Source organism: Nannospalax galili, unplaced genomic scaffold (genome assembly GCF_000622305.1).
Source record: "Nannospalax galili isolate Female #2095 unplaced genomic scaffold, S.galili_v1.0 scaffold1421, whole genome shotgun sequence".
Classification (NCBI taxonomy): Eukaryota; Metazoa; Chordata; class Mammalia; order Rodentia; family Spalacidae; genus Nannospalax; species Nannospalax galili.
In genome coordinates this window covers 240374-264984 of record NW_008345746.1, presented here as the reverse complement: position 1 = coordinate 264984, position 24611 = coordinate 240374, and the positions used below count along the sequence as shown (strand labels likewise).

Here is a 24611-nt window from a genome sequence, read left to right as displayed (position 1 = left end):
GGAGGAGTCAGGGAGGGGAGCCTCGGGCGTGAGGGTGCTGGGGAAGAAAGGACCCGAGATTTATGTCTGATGATAGGGGATGGACGCCCTAGGACCGGGGAGAGGAACAGGCGTGCGTCACCGCAGCACCTTCCGGGCCTCGCACACCGAATTTTGATTTCATTTAATTGATTCCCACTGCGTTCCCGCAGCCGCGGCTCCTTTAACTGGGACACATGGTCCCGAAGCTGCAAGGAGCTGGGCTGCGATTGGCCAGCCCGTGCCTCGGCTCGGAGGTGCCACTGGCTGAGGCTCGGGGCCTCAGGAAGCACCCCGGGTCGGGATTGGTGCAGCCGTCCTGGCCCGCCTGGCGCGCGCGGCTCCGGCCTCCTCGGATGGGTGAGGGGCAGTGGCTCCCGGAGGACCCGCGAGCGTTCGGGAACATGGCGGCGGACCTCGCTCAGATTTCTGATGTGGACATCGACTCGGATGGCGTCTTTAAGTATGTGCTGATTCGAGTCCACGTAGCATCGCCCTCCGAGGACCCGGCCGGGGAGTGCAAGGAAATCGTGCGGGGATACAAATGGGCCGAGTACCACGGTGAGGGCGGGGCCTGGGGTGCGGGGGTGGAGCCTAGGCGGGGCGGGGCCACTGCAGCCGCTGTGGGTGCCTACGGCCGGCCACGCCTCGTACGATGGCCTCATCCTGCTAATTGAAAAGTCAGGGCCCTGAGCTAGGTGTACTGTCATGACCCTACCTCCCTGTAGCCCCGGATGGCCTGGAACTCACTATGCAGACCAGCCTGGCCTCGATCTCACACAGATCCACCTGCCTCTCTGTCTTCCGAGTGCTGGGACTAAAGGCGTGCGCCATCACGCCCTGCCGACCCAACCCTTTTTCATCCCCTCTCCCTCTTCGGAAAACATCTTCTTCATCCCTGTGCCAGTAGGGTGCGGCTACCTTTCCACTGGGGAAAAGGCCACGCAGACCTGGGGCTTCAGACCCCTACATCCGTCCTAGAGTTCATTACGGGGTCAACCAAGGCAATTAGGGCATGTCTTGAGGTCCCTCTCCCCACCCCAGCGGACATCTATGACAAAGTGTCCGGAGAGCTGCAAAGGAAAGGCTATGACTGTGAGTGCCTGGGCGGCGGGCGCATCTCCCACCAGAGCCAGGACAGGAAGATTCACGTTTATGGCTACTCTATGGTGAGTTCCAGCCCAGGCCTGACTGCAGAGCTCACCCTTGTGAGCCTGGCCCCCGACCTGCCATTCTGGGACTCTGGGCAGTCCAAACTGTATAGCCCTCACTTAAGGGCTGTGGCTTCCACACATTCCCCATGTGACACCAGAGTGGCCGGAAACTGCCTTTAGCTGCACCTCCTCCTTGCCCGGGATCTCTGTGTCCTACCTCTTTGAGCTTCTAAGCCCTCGGGGTGTTCAGTGCTGGAGTTGAACTCACAGCCTTGACTCTCTCCTCACAAAGACCACCTGGAGCCTCAGGGCTCACCTATGGAGCCCTTTAGTCCAGATGGTTTGGGTACCTTTCCCATGCCTGCCATTGGTGGCTGCTGAGTGGACTCCCAGAGCAAAAGCCCAAGCAGACTAACCTTAACCCTAACCCTAACCTTCTCTCCAGGGTTATGGTCGTGCCCAGCACTCTGTCTCAACTGAGAAGATCAAAGCCAAGTATCCTGATTACGAGGTTACCTGGGCTGACGATGGCTACTGAGGCCTACTTCCCAGCACCCAAGTCTGGACTGTGCTCTTCCTGGGTTCCCTCCTGATGGGCTGGCCCTGGCCCTTCCTTTTGTACCTCAGGCAGCATGCCACCTGTCATGCCTTATAAGCCAGACCAGTGTGGCCCAGAAGAATTAAAAGCATTGATATGCCTGCCAGTCTCTGACTTGTATCTTGGCTTCTCTGCTTCTGGGTGGCCACCAGATATACCTACTCAGCCTCAAGGGGCCCTTGGGAGTGTCGCTGCACACTCAGCCCCTTGGACTCTGATAAGGGGCCCAAGGGTTGCTGCCATTTATGGCCTGATTGCTCCTCTATGAAGCTGCTGTCATCCCAAGGATATCTAGGAGGAGGCCCCACAAAGGTCTTGCGCAAACAGTCAGTGCCAGGCTCCTCCTGGCCAGCCAAGGCCTGGGGTGCCCACAAGTGTTCACCTTCCTGGAGTTCATCCCAGGATTCCCAACAGGAAAGGTTGCCCTGGCAACCACAGTGCTGGCCAGTTGACAGGGGCTGCATTTTGATCTGCTCTCAGGCCCAGCCTGATATCCCTGAGTGGTATGTCAACAGACAGCATCCATGATGTGACCTGCAACCCTGGGGGTCCAACAGCTGCACACACCAATTGCCCCTGGGTCATTCACTCAGGGCTTCTGATTTCAAATGTGCCTTAGTCCCTAGACTTTCCACATCTTCTGTCCTAACCTCACCTCCCTATTCAAGGCAGTGTAGGTAGGGACAAGCTTAACCCCTGCTCCGAGGAGCCCTATGCCCAGGGGATACTATGTGATGATAGTGGGAACTGTGGAAAGCCAGGGCTAGGGCACCTCTTGTCAGCTTCCAAGGTCCTGGAGACTACCTCTGCAAGCAGATACTACTGAGATCCCTTTACAGACCAGCAAACAAGCTTGGTTGGGGAAAACCCCAATGGCATGCTGAGGTAAATCCCAGGCAAAGTCTAGCTCCATGTGACAGGCTCCTCAAAACTTGACATTTCCCCTTCCCCAAGTGAGAGTCTTTTCCTGGGACAATGAATTTCTGAGTTCACCAGGACCCTGTACCTGTCATCAAGCACTCAGCATGTGGCTGCTCAGAAGAGTTTTTATAAATGAATAGGGACTGGGTATATAATTCAGTTGGACAGCATGCTTCCCTGGTGTGCACAAAGTCCCTGTGTTCATCTCAAGCACTGAGTTGACTAAGTGTAGCAGTGCACACCTGTGACCCCAGTGCTGGGGAGGTGGAAGCAGGAGGACCAGAAGTTCAAGGCTGGGGTTAAGAGCACTGGCTGTTCTTACAGAAGAGTAAGGTTCAAATCCCAGCACGCACATGGCAGCTAACAACCATCTATTAACTCCAGTTCCAGGGGATCCAATGCCCTCTTCTGTCTTCCATGGGCACTGCATAACATGGGTGCATTTACACACATGTAGACATAACACTCAGACACATTAAGATAAAAATAATTTTTTTTGGTCTTTTTGAGATATGGTCTCCCTGTAGCTCCAGCTGTCCTTGATCTCACTATGTAGACCAGGCTGGCCTTGAACTCACAGAGATCCGCCTGCCTCTGCCTCCCGAGTGCTGGGATTAAAGGCGTGTGCCACCATGCCCCGCTAAAATAAAAATAATTTAAAAAAATTTTTTTAAAAAGCTGGTCATAGCTGGGTATGGTGGCACATTCCTGTAGTCCCAGCACTTGGTAGGCAGAGGCAGGCGGATCTCTGTGAGTTCAAGGCCAGCCTGGTCTACATAGTGAGTTCCAGGACAGCTGGGGCTACAGGGAGACCCTGCTTCAAAAAGACCAAAAAAAATCTTTTTTTAAAGCTGAGCATGGTGGTACACACCTTTAATCCCAGCACTTGGTAGGCAGTGGTAGGCGAATCTCAGGGAGTTTGAGGCCAGCCTGGTCTACATAGCGAGTGAGTTCCAGACCATCTGGGGCTACAGGGAAACCCTGTCTCAGTAAGACCAAAAACAAAATTCAAGGTTATCCCCAGCTACATAGCAAATTCAGGCCAGCCTAGGCTACATGAAACCCTGTCTCAAGAACCAAAAAAATGAGAGGAATAAATGACAAGTGATTACCCATAGCTTGCATGAGAGGGAAGACACTGCACCCTGACATTGGACTTGTGGTCCACAGAGACAAGCCGGTGATACGAGGCTTGTCCTGATCCCCCAAGTACAGAGCAGAGGCAGCTTGTGTACACATGCCAGATAGCCCTGGCCTTGGCCTGCACCAGGGTGGGGCCGTAAGCCCCATAAGAAAAGCTTAGAGCCCTGCTGATGGGATCCCCAGCCTCTCCGCATCCCAGTGGAGACCTTCCACTGGGCAGGGCAGGGTGAGGCTGGACAGATGCAGAGGATGGTCAAGACCTGACCTTTGGTCAGAAAGAGCCAATCAGATGAGATCTGACCCTGAGCCAGGGGGCCTCCATCTGGGGACACTTTTACAACCAGATGCTTGCTTGGCCTGTGACATTGGGTAAGACCTAGCAAGTGGCTGCAGGCATAAAGGGGCTGAGCCCCTTTCACTAAGAGCTAAGTCAGCCTGTGAGGCCACTGCAGACTGAGAACTGGGTAAAGTCTCCACCAGGCTACATATCCTCGCTGCCACCGGGCCCTCCTCCTCCAGCCCAGCCATGCATCTACCCAGACACTTCCTTCCTACCTTGGTCCTGCTTGTGGGTGAGTCAGCTGCTGCCTGGATGCCAGTTGGCATCATAGCAGATACAGGAGCCTGCCAGAAGTGGGTTGTCTGCAGTGAGGGCGTCCAAGTCAAGCCCATAGGGCTGGGGATTGCTCACCTAAGACCTCTCTTCCTGCCCAGAAGAGAGGCCCACAGAGCATCATAGGTGAATATCTACCCAGCTCCCTAAGGTTCTGCTTGCCACCTTCACATTGTGGGACTGGTAGCGGTCCCTTTGATCATCCATCAATGTTTATCTTGGAGGTGGGGGGACACCCTGCTGGAAGCCCCTCCAGTTCCTACCTGGGTCATATGGACTCTTGTGCCTTCCCCAGCGCATGTTTCCTGTCAAGGGCCTTTCTCCCCTCCCTGAACTGCAGCTAGGCTTTGTGGGGCTAGGAAGTGGGAAGGCACTCTGTGTTTGATCCTGGTGTGGAGCCCCAGTGGCAGTTCTTAGTGGGTGCCAGGCTACTCCCTGAACCTCATAGGGTCAAGCCATGAAGTTGATTGACCAGTGCTCTGTGCTGCTCAGGTCTGGGGGTTTCCCTGGACATGGAACATTCAGTGCTCAAATCAGACAGTACTGGGCAAAGTGGGACAGCCAGTCACTTTGCTCCCCACCCAGTTAGCTGTTACTTTGCCAGCCACATGGTCTCCATGCAAGGCCTGGGTCCCCAACCACTGCAGGAGTCCCAGCAAGGCTGTGTGCAACTTCGTGTGCGACTGTAGAGACTGTTCGGACGAGTCCCAGTGTGGTAAGCTGGATTAGGTGGGAGTGGTGGGGCCATCGCAATGGCAGACTCCTGACAATCCATCTTCCTAGGTTTCCACAGTGCCTTGCCCACCCTGGGAACCCCCTTCACCTGCAACTTTGAGCAGGATCCTTGTGGCTGGCAGGACATCAGCACCTCAGGTTATAGCTGGCTTCGAGACCGAGCAGGGGCAGTGTTCGATGGTCCTGGGCCTCATTCGGACCACACCCATGGCAGTGACCTGGGTAAGGTGCAGGGAATCCATGCATCTCCCCTGCCACTCTCCTGTCCTCTTGTTTTCCTGTCCAACTTACTGAGCTCTGTCTCCGGGCCAGGCTGGTACATGGCTGTGGGAACTCACCGTGGGAAGGAGACATCCACTGCGACTCTACGCTCCCCTGTCCTGCATGAGGCAGCCCCAACCTGTGAACTGAGGCTTTGGTACCATGCAGTCTCTAGAGGTGCATGCCCCGCACCCCCTGAGGCTGGGCAGTTCTGGGAAGAGGCTGGGCAAGGAGAGGGGTGGTTACAGATACAGAAGGAGGGCCAGGACACAGCTGGTAGCCTAGACAGAGGCACTGCAGGGCTACAGATGCCCCAGGACCACTCAAAATGCTGCAGATGTAGCAGAGCTTCGGCTGGAGCTGACCCATGGTGTGGAGACACTGAACCTATGGCAGAGCTCAGGACCTTGGGGTTCTGGCTGGCAGGAGCTGGCAGTCAACACTGGCCGCATCCGGGGTGACTTCCGAGTGAGCTGGGTGGTCTGCCAGGTGGGAAGCGGTGGGCGGGTCTGGTCCCTGACCCAGGTCCTAAGGACCCCTGCTTTCTTCAGGTGACCTTTTCTGTCACCCGAAATGCTACACACAGGGGTGCTGTGGCCGTGGATGATGTGGAGTTCTGGAATTGTGGACTGCCCAGTAAGGCTTCATTCACATCACTCTGTTCCAACCCTGGGAGGCCCCTACCGCCTCCCCTGTGCAGGCGGTCTTCAGCCTCTTCCTGGCATAGCCCTCACCTGGGATCCTGGGAACAGATGAAAGTTAACCATTTCCCACCCCAGTCCCTCAGGCCAGCTGCCCCATGGGGCACCACCACTGCCAGAACAAGGCTTGTGTGGAGCCCCACCAGCTGTGTGACAATGAAGACAACTGTGGTGATGGCTCTGATGAGGACCTGCTAATCTGCAGTGAGGCTGGGGCCATCTAGGGCTGGGCAGGGTGAGGGGCTGCAGAATGAGACTGGGAGGCTAGACCTTGATCTCGGGGTCCTTCAAGGACCACTGGGGCTTGTCCCAGAGGGCAGACCATGGTCATTCTGGTTGAGAAAGCCAGTGTCCCTCTTGGAGCCAGGACCATCTGGCTGTAGCAAGCTCTGCTCAGCAGCCCTATACAACCTCACTCCCACCCTAGGCCACCACATGCTCACTGACTTTGAGACAGGCCTGGGATTGTGGAACCACTCTCAGGGCTGGGCCTGGAACCACAGTGCTGTCAGCTCTGTGATCCCTGCCTGGCCCCACCGAGATCACAGCCAGAACAGTGCACATGGTGAGTTCACTGAGGGACCCTGGCCATGGTCCTTCCCACCCACCCACCTCCCAGGGACCCAAACCCAGAGCTGATCTCTCTCCTAGGCTCCTTCCTGGTTTCCCTGGCCAAACCTGGCACCCCTGCTGTCCTCTTCAGTCCTGAATTCCAAGCCTCAGGCTCCTTCAACTGCTCGGTGAGATGTGGTATGGAGGACATGGACAGACAGAGTGGTCCTTCCTGGCTGTCTAGATGCCAGAGGCACCTGACAGCCTGAGGTCCTTTCTGTTCCAGCTCACCTTCTATTACTACCTTCACGGGTCCGAGGCTGGCCGTTTGCAGCTGCTCCTGCAGGCACAAGGGTCCAAAACCCCCAAGGTTCCCATACTGCTTCGGAGTCGCCATGGGGAGCTGGGGGCAGCCTGGGTCAGAGACCGGGTTGACATCCAGAGTGCCCACCCCTTCCAGGTGAGGCCAGCCAGGTGGTGATGGGGAAAGGGGTGGGATCCAGGGAACCCAGCTTAGAGCATGCAGAGATGGAGAACCCTGAAGACTTTGCAGACAACCCCTCTCGAGGGACCCAGTGAGGGAGGTTGGGAGTGTCCCCCAATTTATGAAGAACAGCAGCAAGCAGACAGGGAGAGGGAACCAGAGAGAAGACAGGACAGAGCAGTCCTGCTTGGCACCCCTGAGCCCTCCCTGCCCTCAGATCCTCCTGACTGGGGAGACGGGGCCAGGAGGCATCGTGGGCCTGGACGACCTCATCCTGTCCAACCACTGCAGACCTGTTCCAGGTGACCTGCCTAAGCCCTTCCCCTGACCTGTCCAGGAAAAGCTCGTTCCCCACCCACCCCCACCTGACCTCAATTTTGCTCCAGAGGTGTCCACCCTGCAGTTGTCACTTCCTGGGCCTGGGGCTCCCGTCCTCTTCCCCCAGCCATCCACCCAGTCACTCCGGAATGTCTGCGAGCCAGGGCATCTCTCCTGTGGAGACCTGTGTGTACCCCCAGAGCACCTGTGTGATTTCCAGCAGCAGTGCACCGAGGGCGAAGATGAGCGGGAGTGTGGTGAGGGCAGTCAGAGACTGCCTGGGTCCCCCTACCCATGTGGAGCCCAGGGAGGACAGAGCACCCAGGGGCCTGCACTGCCCTTCAGCACAGGCTGCTATTGCAGGCGCCACAGACTTTGAGTCCACTTCTGCCGGGGGCTGGGAGGACATCAGCGTAGGACAGCTACAGTGGAAGTTGGTTGAAGCCCATGAGAGCAGAGAACCTGCCAGGGATGCCAACCGGGCTGCTGCTGGTGAGGCCCACACATCCCCAGTCCTTATCAGAGAGGGCTTATGAATTAGGGATTCCTGAACTTCGGAGGGGTGCCTTGCTCTTCCCACAGGGCACTTCCTGTCTCTGAAGAAAGCCTGGGGGCAGCTGAGGGCAGAGGCCCGGGCCCTCACACCTGCTCTGGGTCCCTCTGGGCCCCACTGTGAACTCCACATGGCTTACTATTTCCACAGTCACCCCCAAGGTATTACACACTTCTGTCCCCAGGTGCCCCTTGCATGGGGGGAGGGGGTCTGAGGAAGACCCACCTTCCATAACTCCCTTGGCCAGGCTTCTTGTCACTCATGGTGGTAGAGAATGGCTTCCGGGAGCTGCTGTGGCAGGCCCCAAGCAGCAGCAGTGGGGGCTGGACAGCAAACAAGGTTCTTCTTGGGGCACACCATCGGCCCTTCCAGGTGAGGATGGCAGCCCAGGTCGGGAATCTGTACCAAGCCAGCTCTGACAGTATCTTCCCTCTTCTGGCCTGAAGCTGGAGTTTGTCAGTCTGGTGGACTTGGATGGCCCTGGCCAGCAGGGAGCTGGGGTGGACAATGTGACCATGAAGAACTGCAACCCCATGGTGACCACTGAGAATGACCAAGGTCTCTCCTGTCCACCTCCTATCCCCACTCAGGGGCTGCTACCCAATCTACCTCTTGTCCCTCTACCTTCTCACAGCTGGGGAGGGGGAGGGAAAAGGGGAAGGAGTAAGGGGCAGGAGGCAATGCTCACCCCCCACCCCACCCCACCCCACCTCCAGACATCTCCTGTAACTTTGAACGAGATGAGTGCAGCTGGCACACAGGCCACCTCACAGATGCCCACTGGCAACGTATAAAAAGCCATGGCCCTGGGTATGACCACACCACTGGCCAAGGTAGGAGTTCCGAGGCCCATGGGGCCCTCAGACCCAGGAGCTCTGAGACTTGGGGGAGGGGGAGCTCAGACTGGCAGAGAGCATTTCTACAGCTCAGCTTTGAACCCATGTAAGGTTTTTTCATGTTCCTGGACCCCATGGACCCACCAGCCCATGGCCAAGCCGCCCACTTGCTTACCAGACCCCAGGTGCCTGCCATCCCTAAGGAGTGCCTCAGCTTCTGGTACCACCTGTACGGTCCCCAGATTGGTGAGAGCTTCAGGGCTGCCAGGGCCTTTGTGGATGTGTTGGGTGCCCATTGCATTCCTGGGGGATCAAAAGCTGGTCCCCTCCAAGCTCCACCTCCCTTCAGGGACACTGCGCCTGGCCATGAGGCGAGATAAGGAAGACATACTGCTGTGGTCCCGGTCTGGCACTCATGGCAACCGCTGGCGTCAGGCTTGGGTCACTCTCCACCACCAGCCAGAGGCCAGCACAAAGTACCAGGTGAGCTGGCACTGGGTGGAGGGTATGGGGGAGGCCCCACCCAGCTGACACTCTCCATCCCCAGCTTCTATTTGAAGGCCTCCGGGATGGGTACCATGGCACAATGGCACTGGATGACATGGCTGTGCGGCCTGGCCCCTGCTGGGCTCCCAAGAGCTGCTCCTTTGAGGACACTGCCTGTGGCTTTTCCCCAGGGGGCTCAGGACTATGGATTCATCAGGGAAATGCCTCAGGTCATGCCCCCTGGGGTCCCTGGACAGACCATACGACAGAGACGCCCCAAGGTACTGGCTGGCAGAAGGTTAGGGGACAGAGAACTGGACAGGAGAAGGCAGGCTGATGCCGGTCCCCTCCCCCAGGGCACTACATGGTGGTGGACACCAGCCCACATGCACTGCCAAAGGGCCATGTGGCCTCCTTGACCTCAGAGCAGCATCAGCCCCTGGCCCGGCCTGCCTGCCTGACCTTCTGGTACCATATGAGCCTCCGCAACCCAGGTGAGGAGCTGTGGGAAGCTGAGGGGTCCTGTGCAGGGCTGGTGAACCCCCCCACAGCTGACCTGGCTGGTCCTTGGTGTGCAGGGACCCTGCGGGTCCATGTGGAAGAGGGCACAAGCCGCCAGGAGCTCAGCATCAGCGCCCATGGTGGGTTTGCCTGGCACCTGGGCAGTGTGAACGTGCAGGCCAAGGAGGCCTGGAGGGTGAGTGCCTGGGTGGGAAGGGGAAGGCTTCCTCATCAAGGACTGTCAGCACCAGGCTGCAGGTTCTGTGGTCATACACCCTGCAGGTAGTGATTGAGGCTGTGGCTGCTGGTGTGGAACACTCCTACATGGCACTGGATGACCTTTTCCTCCAAGATGGGCCCTGCGCTCAACCAGGTGGGCAGTTTGCTGTGGCCCAAGTGGTACCATAGCTGTGCCTTAACAAACTCCCAAACCTTGGCCCCACCCTCGGCATCACATGGCCTTGCCTAGGTGTCCTGGTCCCCAGTACAGCAGCTCTGCTCACCTGCCAGTTCCTTACAGGGTCCTGTGACTTTGAATCAGGCCTATGTGGCTGGAGCCACCTGGCCTGGCCCAGCCTAGGCAGGTACAGCTGGGACTGGAGCAGTGGAGCCACCCCATCCCGCTACCCGCAGCCCACAGTGGACCACACACTGGGCACAGAGGCAGGTGTGTTCCCGCTGCAGCCAGGGGAGGAGCAAAAGATAGGCCAGGAGCCACACAGCCACTCTACTCTGTCTGGCACCACCTGGCACACCCAGACACCCTCAGATGAAAGACCACCAGGTCAAAGGAGTCAGTGGAGCCAGTGCATCCCAATCTCTATTTCCAGGCCACTTTGCCTTCTTTGAAACCAGTGTGCTGGGTCCCGGGAGCCAGGCAGCCTGGCTGCGCAGCGAGCCACTGCCAGCAACGACAGCCTCATGCCTCTGCTTCTGGTACTACATGGGCTTTCCTGAGCATTTCTGTGAGTGGCTGCTGGGTCCTGGATGTGGGGGAGCACAGGCTCAGGCCAGCCACACAGGAAATTCCATGCCTGATCTGCCCTGGCCTCTATTCTCAGACAAGGGTGAACTCCGGGTGCTCCTGAGCAGTGCCCAAGGCCAGCTAGCTGTATGGGGTGAGGGTGGGCGCCTGCGGCACCAGTGGTTGCAAGTCCAGATCGAGGTGGCCAGCTCTGAAGAGTTCCAGGTGAGGCCCCGAGTGGGCTGTCCTTCCTCCCTTCTCCCCTCTCCCCTCAGGTACTCAGCCTTTTCCTTCCGCAACTAGATCGTGTTTGAAGCCACCCTGGGTGGCCAGCCAGCACTGGGGCCCATCGCCATTGATGATGTGGAGTACCTGCCTGGACAGCACTGCCAGCAGCCTACTCCTAGCCAGGGTAAGTCCTGAGCTCCAGGTTGGAGACAGTGCAGAGGGCCCAGGTGGCTACCAGCACCCTGTGCCCACCTCAGGGAACCAGCAGAACCAAGACTGGGCCCTGTGCTTTCCCCACTCGGCCCTGGTGTGGGCTGTCCATGGACGCTGCACCAGCTTTCTGTCTCCTCTCTGGGCAAGGTCAGCTGCCAAGGTAGAGCAGAGGCCACAATGGGGCCTGTGTTTGTTGGTCACTGGCTGCCATCATGCCAGGAGGAAGAGCTGGATCCAAATGGGGCAGGTCTGCAGCATTATACTGACAGAGCAACCAGGGTAAACCTTGGAGCCGACAAAGACTGGAGGGGTCAGGCAGCCCTAGGCTTACTCTTTACCCTGTGAGTAGGTCCCTGACATAGGGACTGAAAACTACGTGGTGGGTTCAAGCACTCTCGGCCCACAGGTGACATGGCAGCACCTCTGTCAGTGCCAGCTGCAGTTGGTGGGGCCCTCCTCTTCCTCGTGCTCCTGGTGCTCCTGGGGCTTGGGAGTTGGCACTGGCTGCATAAGTGGGGCTGCCCCTTCCAGAGGAGCACAGAAACGGCAGCCTCCAGTTTTGACAACATCCTCTTCAATGCGGTAGGAACCCCTAGATGTGGGGAAGTGGGAGATCCTGCCTCTGCACTCAATGATGGGCGAGCAGGCAGTGGCAGGCCAACTCAGGGAAGGGGGCACCTAACCCACCTGTCCAGACCCTGGCTGTCACCTTCCTCTCAATAGCAGTTGCCACAAAGCTCCTCCCTTCTTCCCAGGATCAAGTCACCCTCCCAGCATCTGTCACCAGCAACCCATAGGTCACTGCAGGCAAGGCCTGGTCTCTCATGCCAACTCCCACAGCACTAAGACCTCACAGACACCTGAGCTTTTTGCCGTCTGGGCCAGGATGTGGGGACTGGGACATGATGCTCCCCACAGCTCCTCCCTCATCCTGTGACTGTCCTCTGCTATGATCAAGGGGGTCCTAGTACTGTAAATAAATGTCCCATGCCACTGAGGGCAGTCCAGGCTCTCAGGCTATACTCCGTGTGTCATGGCTGGTGGGTGGATGGCCCTCCCAGGGTTCAAGACCTAACATGAGGAACTGAAGGGAGCAGGTATGGGGCCCCTCACTGCCCTTGATGCAGCTCAGGAATTAGATGTAAGACTCCCATGAAGCAGTCAAGCCCAATGAAGAACCATGCAGGCATGGGAATGGCGGACAGCAGCAGGCCCCAAAGGACCCACCATCCTAGCCTGTGAGGAATGGGCCCAGCCCAATGCACCAGTTGATTCTGTACCCAGTAAGGACAGTCACCCTACAGATGGAGGGATATTAAGGGGTATGACAAAACTGACCTGGTGAGGAGCAGTGCTACCACCCCAGATGAAGGTGTGAACAACCCCAGGGCTGCAAGTGGTGAAGCTGAGGTGATCAGGTGTGCACTACCCTTCACAGGTCACGAGAAGGCGGGCTGCCCTTTGACCTAAAGGTCAGAGAACACCTGGGGCAGCCACACAGGATCAGGGTCCTAACCAAGCGATGGTTACATACCTATCTCAGGGAAACTGCCCTAACATGCCCCAAGGGGTCCCAGCCAGGCTCCTGCCTGTCCCAGGACTCAGCCCCCATGAGACAGAGGTAGTTGGGCATGACCTGCATCTTTAAGTGCTACAAGGCTGACTAGGGCCTACTTCTCTGAGTGGTCAAGGAAAGAAATTCCCAGGTCCCAATGGGTACAGTACCTATCACAAATGAAGTGCACTTCCAACCCTTACAACTGTGGTCTAAAGTAAGGCGCAGGCCAAAGGCGGTAGAGAATGCTAGGCACTGCTTCTCTCCAAAGGAGAGAAAACCCAGGGATTTCCTCCTCCTCCTCCCAGGCTTCACATTCCAGGGAGTTCTTGTAACCCCAGCCCTGAGCTGCCCACCACAGCCAGCTGTCCATAGAAGGCGGACAAAAGGTGCTGGTCTGTCCCTGTTGAGGGTCAGAAGGCAGAGAGGAAAGAGTCAGGAGATCATCACTTTGCAAGGTTTGGCTTTGTTTGACAGCAGGTATGGGTCGAGGGGGCCACAGGCCTGCCCCCATGTTCCGTTCGGCCATGTGAGGAGACCCACGGACGGTAGTGCTGGCGGTCCCAGGGGACCAGCCAGACGAGCTCAGCCGGAACCACTGGCTTCGAGGCTTTGTGCTCATTTTGCCTTCGGCCCCTTCTCGATTGGCTTCCCGATGTCCTTCCCCCGGAGCTTGAGGCCTGAAACAAGCCAGGAGGCTGCTGACCACTCCCAGCTCTTGTACCCACCAGTCCTCTCTGCCCTACTCAAGCTTCCTACTAACAGTGCCTCCTGGGGCCTCCACAAAGATGGCTGGCTTTTATGGCTGACATTAAAGTGGGCCAACCATCTTGATGGCTGGCTTTTATGGCTGACATTAAAGTGGGCCAACCATCTTAGAAAGGGTTGAAGATGGGCATGGTGGTGCACACCAATAATCCCAGCACTCAGGAACCTTACTGGGAGGACTGCTTTGAGTTTGAGGCCAGCCTGGGCTATAGCAGGAGAAACACTGCCCGCCCCAGCCAAAAAAATTAAAAAGGAAAAGGATAACGTATTGGCATCTATCTTGCCTGGAAAAGCTGGAACATTGTGTTCAGCCTCCATGGAGGCAGAGGTACATGGGACCCTCCTGAGGGCAGTGTGCTCACACAAGGATGCTAGCCCCAACCCCAGAAGGATCCAAGATACTGTTTCCTTAGGGTTCTGGAGTCCCAACATCCCCCAAACCCTAAGGATTCCAGGGGTGTGGATATCTCAGCCCTTACCAATTTCCTGCCTGAGACCTGCCAGGGAAGACACTTACCAATGGCTCTCTCAATTTTGCCCAAAACCTGGTTATTTGGAATGGCCCGTCCACTTTCATAGTCTGCGATGACTTGCGGCTTTTCGTTGATTTTCTGAAGAGAAGATGCACCTTAACAGCAATGCAATGACATGCACTGCAGAAGCAAGGGAAACACCACAGGCAACCACTTTTGGAGTCTCCAATGCCTGTCTCTCTGATACAAGACAGGTCTGTGCAAGAGGGAACTATAGCTGCCTGACCTAGCTTTCCCCAGGTTTTAGGGAGAGTGAGAGTAAGGTTCCAAAGCCACGTGCAATGAGCCCACCCTCCTCTTGTGCTGTCTGAGTGCCTGCCTGTCACCTGTCCCTACGCCACAGTCGCCTGAGCCTCACCGTGGCCAGGTCCTTCTGCGTCAGCCCCTTGCTCTGCCGGCCCCGCTGAATCACTTTGCCCACCTCCAGGGTCACCCTGTCATGATGCAGCTCTTCCGTCTCTCGGTCTAGCTTGGCTGTGTTCTTGGTGATGGAATGCTGCTTGTTTTGGCCAGCAGCCCCTGGAAGGCAGAGTGAGCAGAAAAGAGCAGAGATAGTTTGCGGTCAGCACAGGGGAGAGGACTTCAAATGGAAACTAGACTGACAGGGTCCTGGGCCCAGCTGACCTGGGCAGCCAGACTGTCCCGCTTCACAGTCTAAGAGCCCTGAATCTGAGTTTCCTTGTAGTGGGTAGGAAGGTGGAAGGGACAGTCCTTGCTGACCTCATGCCACCCAGAGCTGTGCTGAAGAGTCATGGATACTTCCTGACTCTCCAGCAGCCAGTCAGTGCTCCTGACAGGTCCCCAGGGTACTACCCACCCACACCATCAGGCAAGCAACCCCACAGCACATCCTGGCTTTGCAAGTGGAAACTCGAGTACCTACATTTCTTGGATGTCTCCACATCTTCTCCTCGCCTCTGAGCTGCTAAGATGGCCTAGAAAATTACAAAGTGGTTTTCAATCAAAATTAGCTTTGGGGGTATGTGGAACACAATTTAGGCTGCTGTTTGCCAATTGGCATGCTGCTAATGGTTCTAAAGGACTGAAGTGTTGAGTTAAATAATCAAAACCCATTAAGGGGCACTGCCCCCATTCACTTTACACAGCTTTAGTGGACCTATGGCCAACCTTAATCCCAAAACACCAGGTAATTTTTTAAAGTGTGTAGGTTCTGAGAGGTACAATGGAGTCTCACCCCATTCCCACTATCCCACTTGAGGCAGGAACAGTCCCTCTGTCCCAGTGTCCATGCCACCTGCCTCTTACTTGTTCAGCAGCCTTTTTGATATAGGAGCCTAATGCTACCCGGCCATGTCTATATGACTCCCACCCTTTGGGGTACCATCTCACAGTACTCCTAAAGAGTAAGCACAGGACCCTGAGAGACCACCGCTGTTCAGCTCTCATTACAGTGCACTGTTAGAACTGCTCTTTCTCTGCCTAATTTGTAAACTCAGTACGAGTAGGAAGAAACAGTGTATAAGGACCCAGCATTACCCACAGTTTCAGGCATCCACTGAGGAGCCTCATGTCCCAGAATGCAATGGGGGTACCACTGTATCCAAACCCTCAATATCTAAATGCCCAGACAACGCACACTAACGTACTACTGAAAGAAACAACTTGCTTTTACACTAAGACAGGCTTGAGCTGTTGTGGTGCTGGTGCAGACCTGTGATCCAGTGCTCAGGAGGTTCAGAAGGAAAGATCCAGGCCAGCCTGAGCTACAGAGGGAAACCCTGTCTCCCCACCAAACACACACAAAAAAGACAGGCTTAGGCTGGGAGGGGAGCTCACTGACAAAGTGCTTGCTTACCATCCACAAGGCCCTGGGTTCAGTATCAGCAACACACACACACAGGCTGGAGAGGCTAACAGGTTCTTTAAACGAAATGGGTCTCTACTAAACTCTGCTGCAAAACAGGCAGGAATGTAGTTCTGGCCTGGCCTGATCTCCTCCAGTGTGGCTCCTAATGAGATGAGGCATCCCACAGCACCCTGCCGTCTCCCTGGAAACAGGACCACTAACAGTGATACCTGGGCCTCAGTCACTGAGTATCATCAACCCAGTGCTTTGGAAAAATGGCTTGCGAGCCATTCTACGTGTAGTCTGTAGACTTTCCACACGTTTGCCATGACTCCAAGTTCCCTCGGAAAGAAAAGGACTGTGAATTTGGCTTTGACTCTGCAGCAGTTAAGCCAAGAGCTGGTCAGTACCACTCAAAGCGCCCCAATGCCTGTGGGTCCAGGAAGCAGGGCCCACCTACAGAAGGGAAACCAGGCCACAACAGACCACCACAAGCCCCAGACAGCACTCCCTACAGGCTGACATAGCCTGGGTGGGTTTCATAGGCAGCAACGCACCGGTGATGCCTGACCTGGGCAGATACCAGGTGGGGACAAAAACCACAGCTTGGGTCTAGCCCTACCAGGGCTCCCAGGGCTCCCGTGCCCAATACCCCTGCTCTTATTTCCCGACTCCCCACACTTAGTGGCCACCAGGTTTCGCTCACCTGCTCCTGCCCTTGTTCTCAACCCCGATCTCATTCTCCATCCAGGTGCCGGCCCAGATCCCATTCCCATCCCCCAACCCCTGACCCTTGCCCCAGCCTCGCCCAGGTCTGCTACCCTGTGCCCCAGTCCTCAGGCCGACTTGGTCCCCACCTGTGGTCCCCGGTGCCCAAGCCCCCGCCCCTCCACGAAAGCCCCTAGGCCCCGGCCCCTGCCCGCGTCCCGGTACGTTCCGGTCCCCGCCCACTGCTCTGCTCCCCCCGCCCCCCCGACCTCGGGCTTGGCCCAGCGACCGCTGCGCACGGCCCCGCCGCCCCCACCCGGCACCTGCTTGGACTTGGCCTGTGCGGCCGTGGGGCCCTTCTTGCGCAGCACCGTCACGGTGTCCCAATCGCTCTCGGCCATGGCGCGGCGGTGGCGGAGGTCCGTCCGGCGACTCTGGCAGCTGCTTGAGACCCGGCTCGGCGACGCAACGTCCCTTCGTTGCCTCCCAGCTTCCGGCGCCGGCGCCGCGGGCCCGCCCCTGACCCCCATTGGTCGGGGGCTGGAGGGGGCGGGCCCTTACCAAGCTTCTCGGCCAATCCGCTTCCCGCTCGTCTGGGGATGCGCGGGGGCCGCCCGCTGGCGACGAGTGGAGGGCAACGTCTGAGCTCCGCGGCCCCGAGAGTCCCGCTGGCCGCCACAGGGTTGTCGGCGTTGCGGGGGGGGGACCGGACAGGAGAGGGCAGGAGAGTGGGGGGCCTGAGGAGGAGACAGTGGGTGACTCGAGAGATGAGGGAGTTGGGGACCCGTAGACTGGGAGGCCTGGGGATGAGAGAGTGCGGGACCCGAGGAGAGAGTGGAAGACCCGGAGACTGGGGGGCCTGGGGATGAGAGAGTGGAGGACCCGGAGACTGGGGGGCCTGGGGATGAGAGAGTGAGGGACCCGGAGAATGGGGGGCCTGGGGATGAGAGAGTGAGGGATTCAGATGAAGGGAGTGGGGGGCCTGGGATGGAGGATTCAGATGAAGGGAGTGGTGGACCCAGGAGAGTGGGGGACCTGAGGGGAGCGTGGGGGACCCAGAGACTGAGGAGGCCTGGGAGAGTGGGGGACCGGAAGGTTGGAGGGGCCCGGGAGAGTGAGGGGTGGGTCCACACCTGCCTTCCAGGCCACACCTTTGGGGATCGCGAGGCTGAACTGCCTAGTTTTGCACTAGGTCAGCAGTTTAAACTTCTGTTTCCCTGGAGGTGATCAGGAGCAGCAACCGTTTTTCCAGGCTTTTTGATGCCTGAAACTTGAACTCTGCCTGCCTGACTTCCTTTAGAAGAAGAACGCAGAACTGTGAAAAGTTACATCAACCTCCCCTCTGTAATCCCAGCACTTGGGAGGTGAAGGCGGGAGATCAGAAGTTGAAGGTCATCCTTAGGCACAATAGCAAGTTTGAGCACAGCTTGGGCTACATGAAAACCTGGCGAAAAAAAAAAATTACGTTACAGAAATGCATTTTTTGCCTGATAAGCTTTTTTAAAATTGTGTGGAGAGGTGGTGTGTGTGGCAGTCAGGACGATTCTCCTTTCACCACGTGGATGCAGCAGATTGAACAGCGAGTGCTCAGGCTCGGTGGCAAGTATCTTCACCAGCTAAGCCATCTGGCTGGTCTGTTTTTTGTTTGTTTGTTTGGTTTTGAGACAGGGTCTCCCTGTAGCCCCAGAACTCCCTGTGTAGACCAGGCTGACCTCAGTCTCACAGGCAATCCTGAGTGCTGGGATTAGCCATGTGCACCACCATACCCAGTGTGTCTGCATTTTTTATTTTTATTTTTTGGTCTTTTTGAGACAGGGTCTCCCTGTAGCCCCAGCTGACCTAGAACTCACTATGTAGATCAGGCTGGCCTTGAACTCACAGAGATCCACCTGCCTCTGCCTCCCAAGTGCTGGGATTAAAGGCCTGCGCCACCATGCCCTGCATGTCTGCATTTTTTTTTTTTTAATTTGAAGAAAAAAATGAGGTCCTGGAGATCTAACCCAGGGCCTAGTGCATGCTAGTCAGGCTCTCTGTCTTTGAACCACACCATAGGATAACACGCATATTTAATAGTCTTGTATGAGAAAAGTCAGTATAAATTTTTTTTTTATTTAATTTTTTTGTCTTTTTAAGACAGGGTCTCCCTGGAGCCCCAGCTGTCCTAGAACTCACTATATAGACCAGGCTGGCCTTGAACTCACAGAGATCTGCCTGCCTCTGCCTCCCGGGTGCTGGGATTAAAGGCATGTGCTACCATGCCCGGCTTAATTTTATTATTTTTATTTTATGTGTATGAGTGTATTGCCTGCATGTATGTGAGTGCACCCGTATCACACAATGCTGTGGAGGTCAGAAGAGGGCTTCAGATTCCCCTAGAACTGGAGTTAAAGACAGTTCGTAGCTGCCATGTGGGTGCTGGGACTCGAACCCAGGTCCTCTACAAGAGCAGTCAGTGCTCTTAACTGCCGAGCCAGCTCTCCAGCCCCCAGTATAAGTTTTTTAAGGGTAGATGCTTGTACAGAACTCTCCTCTGAACCACCTGCCATCTTCAGCATCAGTGGGCCTTACAAAAGATCTTCACAACTGGGCTTGTTGATTTTTGAAGTTCCCTCTTAGAAGGAGGTGAGGGAGGGGTCATGGGACCCTCATCTGGGTATCCAGGCACACCTCCCAACCTGTTATGAGTTATTCTGCCCTAATTACACATGGCCTGGGCAAGTGTAGGGGGAGGGGGTTCCATCAATGCAGCTGTGTGGAAGCCATCACCCATGCTGGCTGAAGACTTTTCCAGTGTGGCCTTTTGTGTGGAGCACCCACACTCCTATAAGTGACCCCTTGTCTATGCTCTGTAAGGAAGCCCAGTAAGCTCATTGGTTCCCCAGGGTGAGCTGTGGTGTCCTTGGTTTGCCATTAGGACCATGGAGGAGAAGTGAAGATATTTTGCATCTCCTCCAGGGAAGGAGTTTCAACAACAATGCCATAGCGTTCCAAGATGGAAAGAAATAATGTGAATTAGCAGTTCTAGGGTGAGAGATGCAGTTCAGCAGTAGAGCACTTGAAGGTAGAAGGAGCACTTGTAGGATGCATGAAGCCCTAGGTTCATCCCCAGCACTGCAGAATAAGTTGGATGCCTCTCTTCATGGTTACTGCTATTTTCAGCTGTGTTCTCTCTGATTGCCTCATCACAATTTGCAGAATTGTTTCCTAAAAAGAAAAGATGACTCAATGTTTCTCTAGTATTTGATCAAGTTTGTCTGACAGTATCATCATTGCCTTGAGAAGCCTCAAGGCTGCTCCCTAGTGAGTGAGCTTATGCTACAGGTGTGGTCCCCCAGAACAAGGATTCTGATAAGTATGATCCCATCCATGAAGGAAAAAAGATCCATGTTGAGTTGTATGTGCTGCAGTATAAAATACATCCTCCAAGGAGACAGATTTTTTTTTTTTTCTTTCTGAGACAGTCTCCCTGTAGCCCCAGCTGGCCTAGAACTCGATACTTAGACCAGACTGGCCTTGAACTCACAAAGATCCCCCTGCCTCTACCTCCCAAGTGCTGGGATTAAAGATGTGCACCACGATGTCCAGCCCAGTAGACAGAGTTTTGTCTTGCTTTGTTTTCTTGGAACAGGGTCTCACTACGTAGCCCAGTCTGGCCTCAGCCTCCTTAGCGCTGAAATTACAGGCACATGCCTGGCTAAGGGGAGTTTTCTTTTTATTTGGGGGTGGGGCACACAAACAATGTGGCACATGTGTGGAGGTTGGACTTGAAGGAGTCAGTTCTCACTTTCTGCTACGTGTGATCCTGGGATCCCACTCAAATCGTCAGGCTTAGCAGTGGGCACCTTCATACTCAGCTGTCTAACCCTAGAGTTTTTGTTCTACCCCAGGCTAGGTGGGGGAACCAACTCTGCTCATATGTGTGGTTGGAGAGACACGCTGCTGGTCTGGCACACACAGACCCCTTTTCTCCACTTCTGACTTCAGTGCCCAGCACTACACAGCATCCTTAAAAAAGACATTCCTGGGGAGGGGAAAAAAAAAGACATTCCTGCCCCAGGACAGCCAGCAGGGATGTCACCAAACTACACCCATTCCTCTTAGTTGTTTGCCACAAAACTGGAGTCCAGAGAATGCAATAAGGGAAGGGGTCTGCCTGGACATAGGCAGCAGCATTGTGATCAGATACCCCTCTTGGTGTTTGAACCAACACGTGAGAACATGGACTCATAAGGCTGTTCCAGACCACAGAAGAACTCTGCAAGGCCCACCGTGTATCTGCTCTGACTAGTCGGCTGGGAGAAGAGCATCAAGACCTCTTCCAGTGTTCAGGACAGCCATGTCCCACATAACCATGATCAGGAATCCAGCCCTAATGCTGCAATCCTTGGGCCCCTACCTCCAAGACCCTGATGGATGCCCTAAGGCTGCCCTCCTTTTCCCTCTCTGAGGTCACTAGGCTCCCCTGTGCCCAGCTCAGAGTCTTCTAGTGCATTCAGGGCTCAGAGGATAACTACCTTGGGGTGACGCCTCAGCAGCTAGCATGGTGAGCTGGATCCATCTCTAGAGACAATGAGTACTCTGTCCATGTGTTTATGCATCAAAATGGTGAGTGAATCCTCTCTAACATTTCCTTTCAGCCTGAGTACCTTTGTCTTTCTTTAAAGATTTTATTTTTGTTTGCCTGCATGTATGTATGTATATAGCACATGCATGCAGTGCCTGCAGAGAAGTGCAGTGCCAGAAGAGGGCATTGGATCCCTTGGAACTGCTCATCAGCCACGTGGGTGCTCAGTGCCAACCGAACCCAGATCCTCTGTAAGGGCTTCAGTCATCTTAACTGCTGAGCCACTCTCTGGCCCTTCTGTGTTATTGTTTGCAATGGCGAGGGTCTCACCGAACCCGGAGCTCACTGGTTCTGCTAGACTGGCTGACCTGCAAGCTCCAGGAAACTTCCTGTCTCCATCTCCTCAGGACTTTACAGATGCATGTGCCTGGCATGGTTCTGGGGATCTGAACTCAGTTCCTCATACTTTCATGGCAAACACTTTAATGAGTGTCTCCCAGTCTGTCTTTCTTCCTTCCTTTCCCCTCCTCCTTTTTTTTGGACAGGGTCTCACTCTGTAGCCAGACTGGTGTCAAAGTCACACCTGCCTTAGCCCTTCTGGTACTTGGAATTACAAGTGTGAGCCCCCACACTCAGCTCCTGAATAATTTATTTTCTGCCACTACCTGCTATAAATGAATTGTTTAATCTTTTGTTCAATTTTCTTTAAAATGCCTTTGTTTCCCTCCCTGTGAGAGATGTACTGTTTATAAACATTTCTCCATTGTTTTCTGGATTGTTATTTTCATGACTTCTCTGGCTGCTGTCAAGGTTTTCCCCTGACCCTTGGCTCACCTGTGTCCATAATTCTTTGTTTCAATCTTTATTCTCTGATCTTCAAATTCTATGCTATCTCTGGCTCCTTCTTCAAGATTACTGATACAACCAGATGTGGGGGCTCACATCTGCAATCCTAGCACTTGGGAGACTGAGGCAGGATCATGAGCTTGAGGCAATCCTAGGCTATACAGCAAAACCCTGTCTCAAAGAAACCCCACTGTCTTACAGTGCCATTGGCCTGTGGTTTCCCTCACCTCTGCAGAAGAGGGTGTTGGATCCCCTGGAACTGGTCATCAGCCATGTGGGTGCTGAGTGCTGGCCTTCACACAGTCTTGCCCTGCTGGGTACAGTCAGATGCTCAGCCGAGGGGCCACAGGGACCATCCTTCCCCTTCCCCAAGACTTCAAGATATGTGATACAGCTCCCTTCCCCTTGCCTTCCTAGTCTACCAGTGTGGCTGTTTTACTGCCCTGGACTCTGCATTTGAAACTGCCACACTTTTCTTGGTCTCTACCTCTCTGTGGGAATAGTAGGGGAATGTTCCAAGCACAAAACCAGAGAACATGGGCAACCTTGTGTGTCTGCGCTCAAATTCTCAGTTCTTTGTTACCTGCTGTCTGATACCTGCAGGCAGTGACCTCCTCCCAGGATCCTGTAAGTTCTGTAGTTGTTCGTGGTGGGCAGTCAAGGCCTGGGCTATCACCTTGTATTATATAGTCATATCCTATGGGTTCTACGTTATCATTGCCAGAGCACTAAGTGGAGCAGCAGTGACCACCCACAGGAGACCCTCAGGAGGGCAGGCCTATTACCACTCCCTCATGTAGAGGGAGGGTGTTCATGAGGCCCCTCCAGGCTGTATACGCAGCAAACAGTTGCTAAGGAGGAAGAGGTTCTTGGTGTACAGCTGCCTGTAAGTTGCACTGGGCCTTCCTGGTAATAGAGGTGACTTCTAGTCACCCTCATTCCTGTAAGTGACCCTTGTAAATTCATCGTTCACCAAACTGGGCTTGGATGGAATTTTTTCCCTGGTCTATCATTGTCCCCCCTCTTGGGTGAAGAGAAACAGTCTTCTCCAGAAAGTCACACACCTTGGCGTGAGTAAGTGGCTTTTCTAGGGCTTCATTTTCCGACTGTCCCTTGGTCTGTAGCTAACTGGTTCTTGCACAGGACTTGCTTTTCAAAGCCCTGTCTCTGCACCGTTCTGAGTCTTTCTCTTTCTGGGTCTAATGAGAAGTCTGCCCTTCAGAACACAGGCAGGACACCAGTGAAGACCACAGAGAAAGTGTCCACCAACGGACACAAACAGCAAGACAGAAACTTGGGTCTTCTTAAAGTTTTATTTCTGTGTGTGAGTGTTATGTGTACATTCATAGGTATACACGCTTGTGCACATGCACAGAAGTCAAAGAGGCCATTGGACTGTCCTCATCTATCTCTGCCTATTCTTATGAACCAGGTTCTCTCCCTGAACCCAGGACTTAAGTTTCCAATAGACTGGAAGCCAGTAAGCTTCAGCAAGTCTCCTATCTCTGCCCTCTTGGAGCTGGGGTTGCAGGCCTGCACGGGATGCCCATCTAGTCACATGGGTGCTGGAATCCAAACTCCAGTCCTCATGATTGTACAGCAAGCATTCTTCTGAACCATCTCTCCAGGCCCAAGATAGGGTCTCCCTATAGCCCCAGCTTGCCTGGAACTCCCTATGTAGAGCAGGCTGGCCTTGAACTCACAGATATCTGCCTGCCTCTGCCTCCTGAGTGCTGGGATTCAAGGTGTGTGCCACCACACCCAGCTTGCTTTGTTTCTTGAGATGGTCTCATCTTGTAGTACCAGCTGGCCTGGAACTCCCTACATAGATCAGGCTGTCTTCTAACTCTGACTCCTGAGTGCTGGGATTAAAGAAAAGCCCCACCATCCCTGGCATTATTATTATTTATTGAGACATCTCAGGCATCCCAGGCTGGGCTCTGTCTATGTAGCCAAGGATGACCTCAAACTTCTCTCCTACTTGCACTTCCCAAGTGCTGGGATTATAGGTCAGTGCTGCCTAACCTAGTTCATGCAATGCTAGTGGGCATTGTGCATGCTAGGCAAGCACTCTACCAACTGAGCTACATTCTGGCTTGTCTGGTTTTTTGAGAGGTCTCCCGTCTCAAAGTTACATTGGTGAGGATGGCCTTGAACTCTTGATCCTCCAGCCTCTATTTATCAAGGGCTGGGATTATAGGCATGGACCATCATGCCTGACTCATTTTACCTAAAAAAATTTTTTTATTGAGACAGGGTTTTACCACATGTTATTCAAACCCATGACTCAAAGTACTATTTAAAAACACCAAAGAGGGGCTGGGGAGATGGCTCAGCGGTTAAGAACACTGACTGTTCTTGCAGAGGACCTGGGTTCGAATCCCAGCACCCACATGGCAGCTAACAGCTGTCAGTAACTCCAGTTCCAGGGGATCTGACAGCCTCTTCTGTCTTCCGTGGGCATTGCACGACACAGGTGCACTTACCTACATGCAGGCAATACACACATACACATAAAATAAAATAAATAAATAAAATATAAAAACACCAA

The 24611-nt window shown here is 54.8% G+C and overlaps 3 protein-coding genes across 3 annotated transcripts; 2 read left to right on the top strand and 1 right to left on the bottom strand.

Annotated features, from left to right (window-relative positions):
• The first annotated feature begins 323 nt into the window (after positions 1-323).
• Positions 324-1876, top strand: Phpt1 (phosphohistidine phosphatase 1). The gene is made up of 3 exons (XM_008841919.3): positions 324-579; positions 1063-1187; positions 1618-1876. The coding sequence occupies exons 1-3, from the start codon at positions 375-377 to the stop codon at positions 1708-1710; spliced, it is 423 nt and encodes a 140-aa protein (XP_008840141.2). The 5' UTR covers positions 324-374; the 3' UTR covers positions 1711-1876.
• Positions 1877-4904: 3028 nt separating this feature from the next.
• Mamdc4 (MAM domain containing 4) lies at positions 4905-12192 on the top strand. The gene is made up of 29 exons (XM_008841983.1): positions 4905-4928; positions 5033-5162; positions 5231-5404; positions 5495-5620; positions 5781-5911; positions 5995-6079; positions 6223-6348; positions 6572-6709; positions 6796-6884; positions 6983-7156; positions 7398-7482; positions 7567-7755; positions 7862-7990; positions 8081-8212; positions 8299-8423; positions 8498-8609; positions 8768-8884; positions 8999-9133; positions 9237-9370; positions 9435-9654; positions 9730-9867; positions 9952-10070; positions 10157-10247; positions 10395-10541; positions 10705-10839; positions 10936-11063; positions 11142-11250; positions 11686-11861; positions 12035-12192. The coding sequence occupies exons 1-29, from the start codon at positions 4905-4907 to the stop codon at positions 12074-12076; spliced, it is 3660 nt and encodes a 1219-aa protein (XP_008840205.1). The 3' UTR covers positions 12077-12192.
• A 1087-nt stretch (positions 12193-13279) lies between these two features.
• Positions 13280-17151, bottom strand: Edf1 (endothelial differentiation related factor 1). The gene is made up of 5 exons (XM_008841917.3): positions 16974-17151; positions 15019-15070; positions 14494-14654; positions 14120-14213; positions 13280-13514 (listed from the first exon to the last, which is right to left on the bottom strand). The coding sequence occupies exons 1-5, from the start codon at positions 17049-17051 to the stop codon at positions 13453-13455; spliced, it is 447 nt and encodes a 148-aa protein (XP_008840139.1). The 5' UTR covers positions 17052-17151; the 3' UTR covers positions 13280-13452.
• Between the last annotated feature and the right edge of the window lie 7460 nt (positions 17152-24611).

Excerpts from the sequence above, each read along its gene's own strand:
- Phpt1 (XM_008841919.3), top strand. The coding sequence starts at position 375 with ATGGGTGAGGGGCAGTGGCTCCCGGAGGACCCGCGAGCGTTCGGGAAC. Across the intron at positions 580-1,062 it reads CAAATGGGCCGAGTACCACG|CGGACATCTATGACAAAGTG; the intron begins GTGAGGGCGGGG and ends TCCCCACCCCAG. Across the intron at positions 1,188-1,617 it reads ACGTTTATGGCTACTCTATG|GGTTATGGTCGTGCCCAGCA; the intron begins GTGAGTTCCAGC and ends CCTTCTCTCCAG.
- Mamdc4 (XM_008841983.1), top strand. The coding sequence starts at position 4,905 with ATGAAGTTGATTGACCAGTGCTCT. Across the intron at positions 7,991-8,080 it reads TGCCAACCGGGCTGCTGCTG|GGCACTTCCTGTCTCTGAAG; the intron begins GTGAGGCCCACA and ends CTCTTCCCACAG. Across the intron at positions 11,862-12,034 it reads ACAACATCCTCTTCAATGCG|GATCAAGTCACCCTCCCAGC; the intron begins GTAGGAACCCCT and ends CCTTCTTCCCAG.
- Edf1 (XM_008841917.3), bottom strand. The coding sequence starts at position 17,051 with ATGGCCGAGAGCGATTGGGACACCGTGACGGTGCTGCGCAAGAAGGGC. Across the intron at positions 14,655-15,018 it reads TGTGGAGACATCCAAGAAAT|GGGCTGCTGGCCAAAACAAG; the intron begins GTAGGTACTCGA and ends TCTGCCTTCCAG. Across the intron at positions 14,214-14,493 it reads CGCAGAAGGACCTGGCCACG|AAAATCAACGAAAAGCCGCA; the intron begins GTGAGGCTCAGG and ends TCTTCTCTTCAG.